The 14,012-nt window shown below is 32.8% G+C and overlaps 2 protein-coding genes across 4 annotated transcripts; one reads left to right on the forward strand and one right to left on the reverse strand.

Annotated features, from left to right (window-relative positions):
• The first annotated feature begins 6,335 nt into the window (after positions 1–6,335).
• LOC18055668 (histone acetyltransferase type B catalytic subunit) lies at positions 6,336–9,615 on the forward strand. The gene is made up of 10 exons (XM_006451320.2): positions 6,336–6,500; positions 6,599–6,640; positions 7,007–7,116; positions 7,217–7,285; positions 7,436–7,474; positions 7,566–7,642; positions 7,759–7,858; positions 8,157–8,238; positions 8,339–8,499; positions 8,652–9,615. The coding sequence occupies exons 1-10, from the start codon at positions 6,422–6,424 to the stop codon at positions 9,291–9,293; spliced, it is 1,401 nt and encodes a 466-aa protein (XP_006451383.1). The 5' UTR covers positions 6,336–6,421; the 3' UTR covers positions 9,294–9,615.
• Positions 9,616–9,887: 272 nt separating this feature from the next.
• Positions 9,888–13,783, reverse strand: LOC18055669. Of its 3 annotated transcripts, none has more exons than XM_006451323.2 (7): positions 13,188–13,783; positions 12,994–13,079; positions 11,406–11,484; positions 11,234–11,293; positions 10,848–10,969; positions 10,666–10,737; positions 9,888–10,278 (listed from the first exon to the last, which is right to left on the reverse strand). In XM_006451323.2, exons 1-7 carry the CDS (start codon positions 13,542–13,544, stop codon positions 10,176–10,178), a joined length of 879 nt encoding a protein of 292 aa, XP_006451386.1. In that variant the 5' UTR covers positions 13,545–13,783; the 3' UTR covers positions 9,888–10,175. The 3 variants fall into 3 exon arrangements, with proteins under 3 accessions (XP_006451386.1, XP_006451384.1, XP_006451385.1); XM_006451321.2 differs by having other exon boundaries at positions 11,406–11,517; XM_006451322.2 differs by lacking the exon at positions 10,666–10,737 and having other exon boundaries at positions 11,406–11,517.
• Positions 13,784–14,012: the final 229 nt, after the last annotated feature.

A 14,012-nucleotide genomic window follows, 5' to 3' on the forward strand; every position in this document is an offset into this window, starting at 1 on the left:
TTACCATGTTTATCATGTATTGCTTTATTTACCTAAATATCCCCATCCTTTCTTTACTAAAATAGTTTTTGTGTTGGATTTTCCTTATGATCTTTAATCACATTATTAGTTTACATGCATGCGACATATGATCTTATTTATGTGGAAATCCTTATTTCCATCATGCATTTACTGATTTATGAACATTAAATTTTATTATTTAAGTTCAATTGTTAATTCATCTTCCTAACTAATTTTGAATTTTTTTTCCCATAGGAGAATGGACACAAACCAATTAATTCAATCTACACAATTAATGATTCAAGTGTTAAAGATGATGATGCAAAATGATATAATCGAAATGGAAGAAGAGATTGAAAAAAGTTTCAGACTAGAGGAACAAAAATGACCACAACAAAGGAAATAAACATCAAAAGTTTAGACATTGTTGTGTAAGGTTTCAAGGGATAAATATCCAGACAATAAGCCAAGAGCATAATGTAATAATTTCAAAAGACATTATGATACTTCTGCAAAATTTAAAAAGTGTGATCCCACACAAATGATGTTAGATTATAGTGATGGACAGTCAACTCATGTTTTAAAGTTTGAAGCTCACATGTTTTATGAATTTTTGTCTTCTGCCATTATCATACATGATTTGCCATTTTAAATTGTTAAGCAGGAGAGTATTAAAAGAATTTAGAATTATTTATGTAATGACGTGTCCAACATTTGTAGGAACACTGAGAAAGCAAATGTGTCAAAAATGCATAATAGGGAAAAGGTAAAAATTAAAAGCATGTTAGAAGAAGCTCTTTGCAGAATATGTTTTATTATTAATTTATGGACATCTATAAATTTTCATTGTTGTGCGAATAAGGTATTAAAAAAAAATTACCTTGATTCAAAATTTATTTTCATTGTTATGTGAATAAGGTATTGAGAAAAAGTTTTTTCATTGATTGTGGACATTGCTTCAAATGATGGTGTTTATATTGTAGTGTTAAAAGTCAATTGAGATAAAGGAATGATTTGATGTGTGATGGGGATTTCTTTTGTATTCGATGTTGTGTTAATATTATTAATTTTATTGTTAAAAAAGGATTTAACGAAATTGAGTAAGAAATAGAAAAGGCCCATGAGTCTGTGAAATATCTCAAAGGGTCAAAAATGAGAAAAAAAGAAAATTCATGGAGTGGGTTAAGCAAGTATCTCTAGATGTCAAGAAATGAATAAGACAAAATTTTTCTATAAGATGAAATTCAACTTTTCTTATGCTTGATGGTATTACATATTACAAAAAGCTTTATGTCATTTACAATTGAGTGATTCTAATTTCAAAAGTTGTCCTTCTAAAGAAGAATAGAGGAAAATACATAAAATTGGCAAATTTATGTCCATGTTTTATGAGATCACATGCATTTTTTGTAGGTCAAAATTATCCTACTTCAAGTTGTATTTCCAAAAGTATTTCCTAAGGTGTTTGAGGCTAAGGTTGCGTAGTCAAGATGTTTACATGAAAACAATGGCACAAAAAGTGATCGAACAATTTAAGAAGTATTGGTTTGATATTGGTATCATTTTGGCAACAGTGGTCATCTTAGATGCTCAATACAAAATGACATTTTTGAGTTTGCCTATATGAAGATTTTATGGTCAAAATTCAGGGGAGGTAAAGCATGTTCGAAATAAGTTGTTTACAGTTTTGGTGAGTATAATATGATCACATCAACTTTTTTCTACCACATCCAAACTCACTCAAATGAGTAATATTGGTTCATGTGCGGGACGTGATGACAATAGTTAGAATACACTTATTAATGGACCATAGATATGTTTAAGGTACATTTTTGTTCATTGTAAAACTTATTATTTTTTTTCATGTTTAGATTTTGATTATTCTTATTTCTTAATTATTTTGAAAGAATTTGATGATTTTGATAGCATGGATTGGTAAGACTTGCTCATAAAATAAATTTATTTTCCTTATATAACATTGTATTCAATTGTTTCTAATTAAGATTTATTTTTATAAAATTATTGTAAAAAATTTAATGTCATTATGGCCCAAATTACTCAAAATATTATGACCACCAGCACTAATATTTCTCCATCTACAAAGAGTGCCAATGATCCTAATGACAATGTCGAAGTGTGATAAGTGAAGTTTTATCTTATTTATTTTTCTTGGATTTGTATATTTAATCATTATTTCCTTAACAATACTACTAATTTACAAGATATTTGTTATTTGAAATATTACAGTGACTTTTATCAGTGTTGCAGTATGTTAATATCATTTTGTTTACTTTTTAAAAGTAGGATTCTTGTTTTCAAGGTGACAAAGAAAAAATGAATAGAATTAAAGAAATCACTTTGGTTTATACTTTGAATTTTAGTTACTTTTATTTGTATTATTAAGAATTTGTAATTTGGTGTTTAGATGACTGTGTATTTTATTCTTAGAATATAGTTTGCATTATTTGTATTTTATAAGATGTTAAATTTGTAGTGTTTTGCTTAATTTTTTAATTAATTATATTTTTGTATACAAACTTGTATTCAATTCGATTTGTTATAAATTTGTTATATGATAAATGAATAGTAATGAATTCATATTTGATTCGATTTATTCACTGATTCTACTAAAAGAATTAAATAAATTGAATCAAATATTCATTTAATAAACGAGTTGAATCTAAATCCTAAAATTTCAATTTGTTTAATAAAGGAGTTGAATCCTAATTAATAGAGTTTTAACCTTATTCATTTACGATTTATTCGAATTTGATTCGTTTATTCGTTTTGTCGCCCCTAAGCACTAGTACTATTTGGCAGAAAATTGAGATCTTATTTCTAGGTTCATACCATAGTAGCAATTATAAACTAGTAGCTTAAGAAAGTTATACAAAAACCAAATGTGTCAGGAAGGTTGGTTCAGTGGACTATAGAGATGGGAGCGCATGATATCTAATATCAACCAAAAATCAACGATTAAATGGCAAGCCGCCGCAGAGTTTATAGTGGAGTTTACCAGCAGCCAAATCAAGAAAGAAAGAATTGGTAAAGTTGACATGCTGATTTGGAAGTTGTTTGTGAATGGGTCATTAAACCAATAAGAAAGTGGTGTAGGATTGATTTTGGTGACTCTAAGACACACAGACTTAAGTTTTGTCCTTAGATTTAGATTTTAAACTTCCAATAATGAAGGACACTGTAAGGCCCTACTTGTTGGACTCAGGTTGGCATGATAAATGGGGGCAGAGGAACTAGAAATTTTCAGCATTCAAAGTTGATCATGAATCAAGTCAAATTTGAATATAAGGTAAAAGTAAATAAAATGCTAGACTACCTTGAGAAAGTCAGAGAATTGTTGGAAGATTTTGTGGCGTACACTATAACACAACTCTCAAGGAAGAAAATAGTAAGGTAAATGCTCTTGCTAAACTAACATTAGCTACTAACACAAACTTGACCAAATTCATTCCTATAGAATTCTTATTAGAATTAAGCATTGGTCAAGAAGAGAACAATATGGTTGACGTTGTTGACATAGTTGAGAGCTGGATAGATCCCATTATTAGTTATTTAAGGGATAGAAGGCTATATGATGGCAAATAAGAAGCAAAAAGTGTAAAGTTGATATTAGCACAATATATTATTTAGGGGTGTCAAAAAAGCCCGTCCGGACCGGACTCGGCCCGGACCCGGCCTTTGCCCGGACCGCATACACATAAAAACTGGACCTGGGTTTGAAATTCTCAAACCCGGACATTTCCGGGCCCGGGTCCGGGTTCAACACCAAAAACCCAGAACCCGGACCGGACTCGATTTTTTAATAAATTAAAATATATATATATATATATATATATATATATATATATATTATAAATATATAATTATGAATTTATGATATGTTCGATGTTATTTAAATTTATTGTGTGATTATTGTGTTATTGAATTTTATTTATTTATTTTTATATATATAGATTGAATGAGTTTAAGTTAGAAATTAGATGAATTTAGGTATTAGAAAGTAGATTGAAATAATTTTTATTTATCATTTGTGCAAAATTTGCATTGTTAGTATATTATATATTTGTATTTAACTATTTTACTTTTTTAAAACTTGAGATTGAATGTGTTTATTTGATTATTTTCTTTTTTAAAATTTGCATTGTTAGAGAAATGAAAAAAAAATTGAAGTTATCACATGTGGGTTTAGAAGCCCGGATCAAAACCCGGACCCAGAAGGTGCCGGGCTCGGGCCCGAACCGTACCTGGAAAAATCAAATTTTAACCCGGGTCCGGTCTTATATTTCACTCATCCGGTCCGGTCCCGAGCAACACCAAAACCCGAACTAGATCCAGATTTTGCCAAGCCTAATATTATTTTACAAGATCTGTTTTACAATAATGATACTTATTACCTTACTTAAGATGCCTAGCACTTGGCCAGGCAAATTATGTAATGACAAAAATCCATGAGGGCATTGGTGGTAATAACTCACGAGTTAGTTCATTAATCTAAAGGCTCAATAGATCTAAAGGCAATCGGTTAAGGACATTTCTAGCCCACTATGAAAGATGATGCACAAATGTTTGTCTAGCGGTGTGATAGGTGTCAAAGGTTCTTTAATGTACCTCAATAGCCTTAAGAATATCTCACCTTAGTCATTAGTTTTGTGGTTGTTTGCTCAATGGGGTGCAAATGTCATTAGCCCAAAGCCAATAAGAAAAGGGTAAATAAAGTTTTCAGCAGTGGGTATAGATTATTTTACTAAATGGGCAGAAGTATAGCACTTGACGCAGATTACAGAGCAAAAGACAACAAGATTTCTATAGAAATCCATCACGTGTATTGGTATCCCTCGAGCCATTGTTACAGATAATAAAAAGTAATTTGACAATCCATACTTCAAAAAGTTCTAGAAAAGTTTAGGAATAAAGAATTTTTTCTCCTTATAAGCACATCCTCAAGCTAACAGACACGTTGAGGTTGTTAATAAAATAATCAAAGATTGAAGATCTAGTTGGACAAGCTTAAAAAGTCTTCAGTATAAGAACTATCATTTGTGCCACGGTCTTACAAAACAACACACACTACAATGATAGGAGAAACTCTATCTTCCCTTGTTTGGCGTAGAAGTAGTAGTTCCAGTTGAAATTTAGATGCCATCATATAAAGTGTAATACTTTCAATCAGAAGAAAACCAAGGGCAATTTAATCTTAGCTTGGACCTTTTGAAAGACAGAAAAGAACAAGCCTAGCTAAGAGCAACAATATATAAGCAAAGGGCAGTTCGATGCTTTAATTTAAAAGTATACTCAATAAGCTTTCGAGTTAAAGATCTTATTCTTAGGAGTGTATTCTAGAATACAAGCAAATTGTTGGGGTGTTGGCCCAAATTAAGAGGGCTTTATAAAAATGATAGAGATTGTTAAACCTGAGAATTACATGATTAAAGACATAGATGGGTCATCGTGGAATGTAGAGCATTTGAGTACTTACTACTAGCAGGAAAATTGTCATTTTCTTTTTTTAGAAATTTAAAGATTAGATATATAATAAGACTTTCTTTAAGTCACTAGATAGATATTTGTTTATATTTATATTTAAATAAAAATGTAAAATATTAATAAACTTAAATATTTAACAAATAAATGATAATACATTATTTTACTTTAAATATGGAAAAAGAATTTAAATTATGTAATCATTTATTATTTAATAAAATACTAAATTTAAAAACAAATTCAAATAAAACAGTTGTATTCTACATTAATACAGAAAATTAATATATAAAAATATTATAATATAATATAATTATGTCATATCATTTTTTATTTTATTTATAAAAATTTAATATTATATTGTGCTATAATATAATATAATCTATATTATGTTATATTATCATTTATATTATAATAAGTATGTATAAAAATAAGTTATATTATAATATAATATTATGTAATAATATTATAATAATAGAATATAATATTATAAAATTTTATTATTCAATGATATTATATTATAAAAATTTTATATTAAAAAATTAAGATATAAAAATAATTATTTAATAAATAATTTTAGGAATTCGTAATATCTCATTAAAATATTAATATTGTAATATTGTAATATTAATATAAAATAATATTATATATAATAAAGTCCAAAAACGCATCCCGAATTCTTTATACAGTAATAGCTACGAGAAGAAATCTATTCTAGAGTAAAAAATTTGGGTGGGCCTGAATCACCGGTCCGTTTGGCCCATAACTTAATAGAGGAGGAGCGGAGTGGCATTGTACTCGTGAGATATGCACGTCAGGAGGGACCATATAATACCTCTTAAGTTATTCCCGTTTGTACGCTACAATTTCCCGCCTCAGTTTCTCTCATTTCCCGCTCCTCTGCTAAACCCTAGCTCTCCCAAAAATGGGGCAAAAGAAAAACCCTTCTGCCGATCCAGTCTCCGAGCCCAAGAAGCGAAGGCGAGTCGGATTCTCGGATGTCGGTGAGTCTACTCAGCTGCGATTTTTCCTCAAATGCTTTTTTTAATAATTTTTTTAAAAAAATCTGGTTTAGCTAACTGGCTCTGATTTTTTGGTGCAGATGAAGGAGTTGAGGCAAACCAATGCATTAAAATTTATCTGGGTATCAATTACTTTCACTCTAATTTCATGTAGTTGCTGAATCTTTTTATTTTGTTTTGTGAATTGATTTTCTAGTTTTGGAAATTTGTTAGGATGATACATTTTAGAAGACTTGGTTACTGGACTATTTGAAATTGTGGGATATCTTGTGTTGTTGAGTTGGAGCAATCCGCAAAACTTCACATTTGTTTGATAAAATATGGATAATTTTGTGTTCTTGCTTGGTTCAGAGCATAAGTAGCTTTGGAATAAAGTGTTACTCATTTTTGTCATCATTGCATTATTTTTCTATATGCTCTGCTTATTACGTTTTTTATTCGTTGAATTTTGATTTAGAATGGATGTTTACATGATTTCTGCTACCTAGTGTCTAGCAAAGAGGAAGTAGGTGTTTCAGACAGTTTCTCGATTGATCCAGTTGACTTAAACAGCTTTTTTGATGAAGATGGGAAGATTTACGGTTACCAAGGTTTGAAGGTAATCTACATCCATATCAAGTTGAAGGCCAAAATGAGTGTTTGATTCCTATAATGTATTTCTTTTTAACAGATTTTGTCTTTTTAACACTTTTGTGTAGATAACCATATGGATTAGCAGTATATCGTTTCATGCATTTGCTGATATTACATTTCAGAGCACCTCTGATGTAAGTACTTAAATTCTTCAGCGTCCGACTATAATTTAGATTCATGTATGCACTATTTCTTATTTTTTTTAAAGTCTGATTCAGTTGGATTTTCCTTTACTTTTATCTGTTGATAGTATTTTATAATTGCTTCTCATTTTCTTTTGTTAGAGGGGCAAAGGAATTACAGATCTAAAATCTGCTCTTCAGGTATGCACTTGCCTCCTTATTAAAAGTTTCTGTTGATTGTTGATATCCCTTGTGGTTTTTTTTTTTTTTTTTTAATTATGATTTTCCACAGAGGATTTTTGCTGAGACTCTTGTTGAGAATAAAGATGATTTCCTCCAAACATTTTCAACAGAGAAAGACTTTACTAGGTACTGTATATTTGAGATCTTTGCATGTCTAGGTCCTGAATTATCCATACGACAATTTGGTGTTCTGGTTTTTCTTATTAGTAAAGTTGAGTTTTTCTTTTCATTGTTGCTGCCAGATCTGCTGTATCAAGTGGGGAGATATTGCAACACAAGGTTTCCAATGGACACGTTACTCATTGTAATAATAATCTAAAAGCAGCTGCTTCTGATTTAGAGGTGATTCTTAGATTAAGCTTTTTAATTTTGGCATATGGGAAGAATGATAGCTTCTGTCCTGAAGTTCTAGTTTGCACCGTGGTGTGCACTTATTTAGTGTTTTCAAAAACGCTGATTTTGTTGGAGCTTTGGCCTACACCATTTTATCTGCTGTATCCCTTGTCAGGGTTAGATGCATTTTGTTTTAGGATGTACTGTAATTTGTGAAATAAATGTTTTTCCGGTTTGTTTTTCTTATCATCGGCATATTTATTTGTTAGCAAATGACCATCAACCATGTGCTTTTCATCTGGGTCAGGTTGTTCGCATGGTGGTGGGAAATATGGAAGCTGGACACCTCTACAGTCGTTTAATACCTCTTGTTCTTCTTCTTGTGGATGGTAAACTGTCGCTTCTCAATGCCAATGAAACAATGTTGCATATTCTCGTTTTAGTGCGAATTCAAGTTCCACTTCTAATAAGCTTTTTCATCTTAATTAGGAAGCAACCCTATTGATGTTACTGATCCAAGATGGGAGTTATATATCCTGATTCGGAAGAAAATGGATCAGCAAGGAGATATTCAACATAGACTTCTTGGTTTTACAGCAATATATCGCTTCTATCATTACCCTGACAGCACACGCATGCGACTCAGTCAGGTACATCTCTATCAATATCATTATTTCAGTCAGTAGATAAAGTGGATGAAAAGAGCCCAAGTTGTTTTAGTTGATTAAAATACCAGACAGTTCTTCATGCGATCAAATGTTTTCTCTTCAAGTAATGTCTTGACTTGTGTCTTTGATGGCAGATTTTGATTTTGCCTCCTTACCAGCGCAAGGGCTATGGCGGTTTCCTTACAGAGGTGCTCAGCAATGTTGCAGTAGCTGAAAATGTCCACGACTTCACAGTTGAAGAGCCATTAGATTCCTTCCAACACGTTCGCACTTGTGTCGACATACAACACCTGCTTGCTTTTGAGCCAATCCAGCATGCAATTAACTCCGCTGTTTCGCATCTGAAGCAAGGGAAACTATCAAAAAAAATCCTTGCCCCTCGATTTGTGCCACCTGCCAGTACTGTAGAGGAAGTCAGGAAAGTGTTGAAAATCAACAAGAAACAGTTTCTCCAATGTTGGGAGATTTTAATATATCTTCGCCTTGATCCTGTTGACAAGTACATGGAGGATTATACCACAATCATTTCAAATCGTGTGAGGGAAGATATCTTAGGAAAAGATTCAGGCAGTACCGACAAGCGCATAATGGATGTACCTAGCTCTTATGATCCGGAGATGTCTTTTGTCATGTTCAAGTCACAGAATGTTGAAACTAGTGGTGTCCAAATGGATGAAAATCAACCGAGTCAAGAAGAGCAGCTGAAGCAGTTGGTTGATGAAAGGATCAAAGAGATCAAGTTAATTGCACAAAAGGTGTCTCCATTACCGGTCTGAAAAAAATTGTCTTCTGAAAGTCTGGTGTAGGTTGAGCTCAACCAAGACTAGTCTGTAAACAACTAAGCTGTACTCGCAGTTCTAGTAGCCTATGTTTAGTGGTAGTTACCAACTTTTCATTAAACTTGATCACCGTAGCTTTTGCCATCCAATTTTCTGGAGGAAATTGGCAATTGCCACAGTTCATATGTGCAGTGAACCATCCTATATTCCTATCGACTTCGCTGCCGGCTTTAGAAACTATGATGTAATTCCCTTCATATTTGAAACAGACTTGACTTTTATTGGAGATTGACTGTAGGGTGAACTAGTTCCAGGATTTCATACAGCTTGATATGAAGATTACGTTGCCTTTACTGCAATTTCTAATGCTCTTGTCCATTTTGAAGACGAAGTGGCTTGTATCTTCTTCCACAAGTGTCTTCCAGTTCTTATATATGCTGGTGTCCGGGTTGGCTTTAATTTTTATACTCCATTTTTTAGTCCATATTTGTATCCTAGTCACTCCATTTTTTTGGTATATCTGAAACAACCAGGTCGGAGCTAACTTATTTAAATAAATAGTAAATGAAAATGTAATCTCTGACCAAAAGATTAAAACAAAGATAAAGTGAATTCACATATTACCGGATACCCAAGCAAACTAGATAACTTCTCTTAATAGTACACTTTTAGCATTATTTGCTTAAATTATACATCCTTGCACTCAGTTCTAGTGGCAAATATCCTATACCATCATCAAAAGCCACTTCAAACATCTGCACAAAACTCTTTAGCATCACAGCATTTGATTCTCATCTCTTCTTATGTACATATATGCATCGGAAAAGATAACACTGAATCATGAATGTCATAATCTCCTCTGAATATGGAGAAAGAAGGCTAAATTTTGTGAACACTGCAACCTGCATCTTCTGATTTCAAGTTCTCTTTCCAATTCTCAAATTCAGATCCACCAAACACAAGTTGCTTAATTCCAACAAAGCTGTAAAAGTTAGAATGTGTTAGAATCAGCAGAAACGTTTAATATTTAAAGCTGCAAGTCCACAAATTAGGCTGATGAACATAACAAAGAAAACCATCAGAAATTTATAGCATTAGACACACGTGAAACAAAGAGAAAGCAAATGCCAATTATCCGTGTTGTATTTACATAAATATCCTGCTGATTGCTGCTAAGAGCAAAAGTCAATTGCTACAAAGTGCGAAATAGTTTCCAGTTATTAACTTATTATCCTCTTGGTATGCCCACCGAGTAGGAATCTCCACTTAGTAGTCTCATATATTCAAGCAAGGACACCAATCCACTGATTTGAATACAGACTTATAGTAGTTAGAACTTATCAAGATTAACAACGATATGGGAGCTTACTCGGAGCTTATCTGTGTCAACGCATTAATCAGAACATCAAGAAGCAATGGCTCAGTGGTCCCAATGTCCACCCTATTTCAGGTTTTGATATAATATTCATTAGCAAGAACCACTAACACATCCATTCCGTAAAGCAAGATAGACACAGAAGTACATTTGCTAGCTCACAAGCAAGTCCATACCATATACGTGCCAAGTTGTCTTGAATCTCAAGATCTCCTATGTTGTAAAATGTGGTTGGTGTAACATTTGCTCCGGAAATCACATCATAACTTGGTCTTTTATCCATATGAGATTGTGACAACTGCAAGGACAATTAAGTATGGGTAGGCAACAAACATCAAAAATACAATAATTGCAAGCATGACGCATCAGATTTGTACAGCAAGTAGAATTTAAACATTTCAAACTTCACATTTCCAAAAACTAAACCATTTATACAGTTCATAGTCATTTTCATTTCCTAGCAAAAAGTCTACCTATCAGCAATTTTACTAGAGAATTATGATATTAAAAAAAAAAAAAAATCCTCCATTGCTACTTGCTTAAATCACTAAGGAAAACTTACTTGCATATTCATGGAGTTGCATCCACCAAGACGCCCAATGATATGCCACGCTCGAATTGCCTGCAAAGTTTAAATATGCCATATCATCTGAAATTCTTATTTTCTTTTAGCAAGGAATTTCTGAAATTCCTTTGTAAATGTAAAAATGAAATGATAAGGAGAAATAACTTACATCACAAATTAAGGAAACATCTCTCTCCAACGGCGCATTGTAGAATTCAAACCATATGTAGGAGTTTGAGAAATCAAATCTGGCAATGCAGGTTGGCAAATTAACGAAACAGCTACATTTGAAATTGCTTCCATATTAGGGGGGTAAAAAATAATAATAGAATAAAACAACAAAAACTACAACACATATAAATGAAAAAGCAAAGCAACTATATCCAGCCATGCTAGGAAAATGGCTATGATCAAGAGCCTTGAAACCACAAATAACCCAACTTATGAGGAGTTAGAGAATTAACTCCAGGAATGAGATAGGTACTTCAATAGCGGTTTTGGTCCTCTCGGAAATTCAGATATTGACCAACAAGCAAATTGAATTCAATCAGCCACAGATGCAATATTCAGAAATGTATCGCAATATTCAGAAATGTATCAAATGGTTAAATTGTCATTTGACTGGTATAAGTAATGTTCTCCTAATTATATCTGAATTAAAAAAAAAAAAAGGGATTAGAGAAAACTAGCATGAAGTGGCAAGCAAAAGGATAAGTGTTGCTTCAACACAGCCACCTAAATGAAGCCCTAGTGGAGTAAAATGAGGCTTCTAAGCCAACGGTGTAGCGGTAAAGTTACACCATAAATAAATAAGCCCATTAGCTTGACGAAGCAAATATTCAATAAATTAAACTTATGCAAACATTAAATAGAGGAAACATGAAATTTTAATAAGGAACTTTTTATTTCCTTTATAGAATAGGAGCAAAAGCTTTCTCTGTTCTATTCTATATTGATACAGTATAACAGTTTACTAAAAGCTTTCTCTAAACTGTTTTTTACAATTTTGATTCTTATTACAAATGAAGCTAATGGGCATATTTGTAATGTAATTCCACCGCTGCACCGTTTGGCTTAGAAGCCTCATTTGCTCCATACAACACTTCCTTTATGTGGCTATTCGTTGAAGTAACACTTGACCTTATGCTTGCGCACCCCTCACTAGAAGACAAAGTATTCACTAAAGGACAAAAGAAATTTACTTTTTGGCTATTTTTTTGTACTCATTCCAGTACAAACATCATTATTCAAAGATTCAATTTGGCTAGTCTTTAGTTGGATATGCATCATATTTTAACACACTCACCCATGTAAATAATCTTATAAGATGAGACAAGCTACAACTTTCTACGCACCTCCTCCAATGCCTAGACATCTCCAAACGCAAACAAAACTACAAAGTCTCTGAAGCTCAAAACGTACTACATAACCAGAGACTGAAATTGAAGCTATCAAACAGTTTGCACTGAAATTCCCTCCTAATTGGCAAGATAATCAACAAACACCCAAAGACATCAAACCTGATGAGCATTTCAAGTTGACTTCTTCGTAACTTCTTTTGAAATTTATTTGATCACCCATAAGACATGGCGTTTATTCACACCATCACGAGAGAATCAAGCGAAGTACGGGCACTCTTATCATTTCATCAGCACAATTAATTATACATTTTACTTTAGAACCAGAATTTTCAAATAATTAGATGCATCAGAAAGTGCAATCAGTGCATAACTAACGACAGAATAACTATAACTCACTTGTTAAAAGTCACTTTGACAGGAGTGGCAGAGCCAGTCTTTGTGTGCAATATTTTGTCTCTTTTATTCTTCAATCTATCTGCCATCTTTAAAAGATCAAAAGGCCAAAAACAAAATTATCTCTATTGATTACTTTAAGCTAAAAGACAATTAAATAATTAATTAATAGGCAGCAAAGAACAACAAAAACTCACTTTGGATTTCGCCCGTTGCGGGTCGTCAAGGCAACTCCCCAAAATATCCGCAAATTCAGGGTCTTTATCGTAATCTTTCCCTTCTTCGCTCCTCCTTCCTCTGTATGCTTTCCGCGACGTCGTTTTGTCTTCAACATCTACATCTTCATCTTCAACTTCAACTTCAACATCAACATCTATACCGACCTCGCCCTGCAATTTCTGGGCTTGGGAAACAAAAACAGGAGTCCTGATGAGTCGAGGAGCGTGGTTCTGTGTAGAGAGTGTGACTGCCGAAAATGGGGCCAAACGGTTGTTTAAATGGCGGGAAAAGTCGATGACCGGTAAAATGGGTGCGCAAGTGTTTAGGATAAACATTGTTGTTTGTTTGGGGATGATTTAATTTGGGTTTGGGGAGCACCGGCGTGTTTTAGCTAGAGGCAGACCGTTATGCCTTAAACTATCGTTGTCTCTCTCATAATATGCGCCTCAGAGATTATGAAATGTGAAGGAGAAGGTTTTAGCGAGGCTTTTGCCGTTTCTGGTGACCCGCCAAGGCTAGCCGGCTGCTCCTTATGGTACTGTGATTGAGGGCTTTATTTTCAATAGTTTTGTATTGTAACGGGCTGAAATAAAAATTAAAGCGAGTCATTTTTTATTTTTTTTAGATATTGGAACCGATGATTATTTTAGGGAGGACAAAAAAGTCGAGGTCGATTTGTTCCATTTCCACGAATTTTGGTCCAAACCTCTCGTATGAAATAAATATTTAGGAAAAAAAGTCAGGGCATGCCCAAACCTTTTTTCTTTTAATAAATTTATAAATTAGAATAATAAATTTAAATT

Source organism: Citrus clementina, unplaced genomic scaffold (genome assembly GCF_000493195.1).
Source record: "Citrus clementina cultivar Clemenules unplaced genomic scaffold, Citrus_clementina_v1.0 scaffold_1, whole genome shotgun sequence".
NCBI lineage: Eukaryota > Viridiplantae > Streptophyta > Magnoliopsida > Sapindales > Rutaceae > Citrus > Citrus x clementina.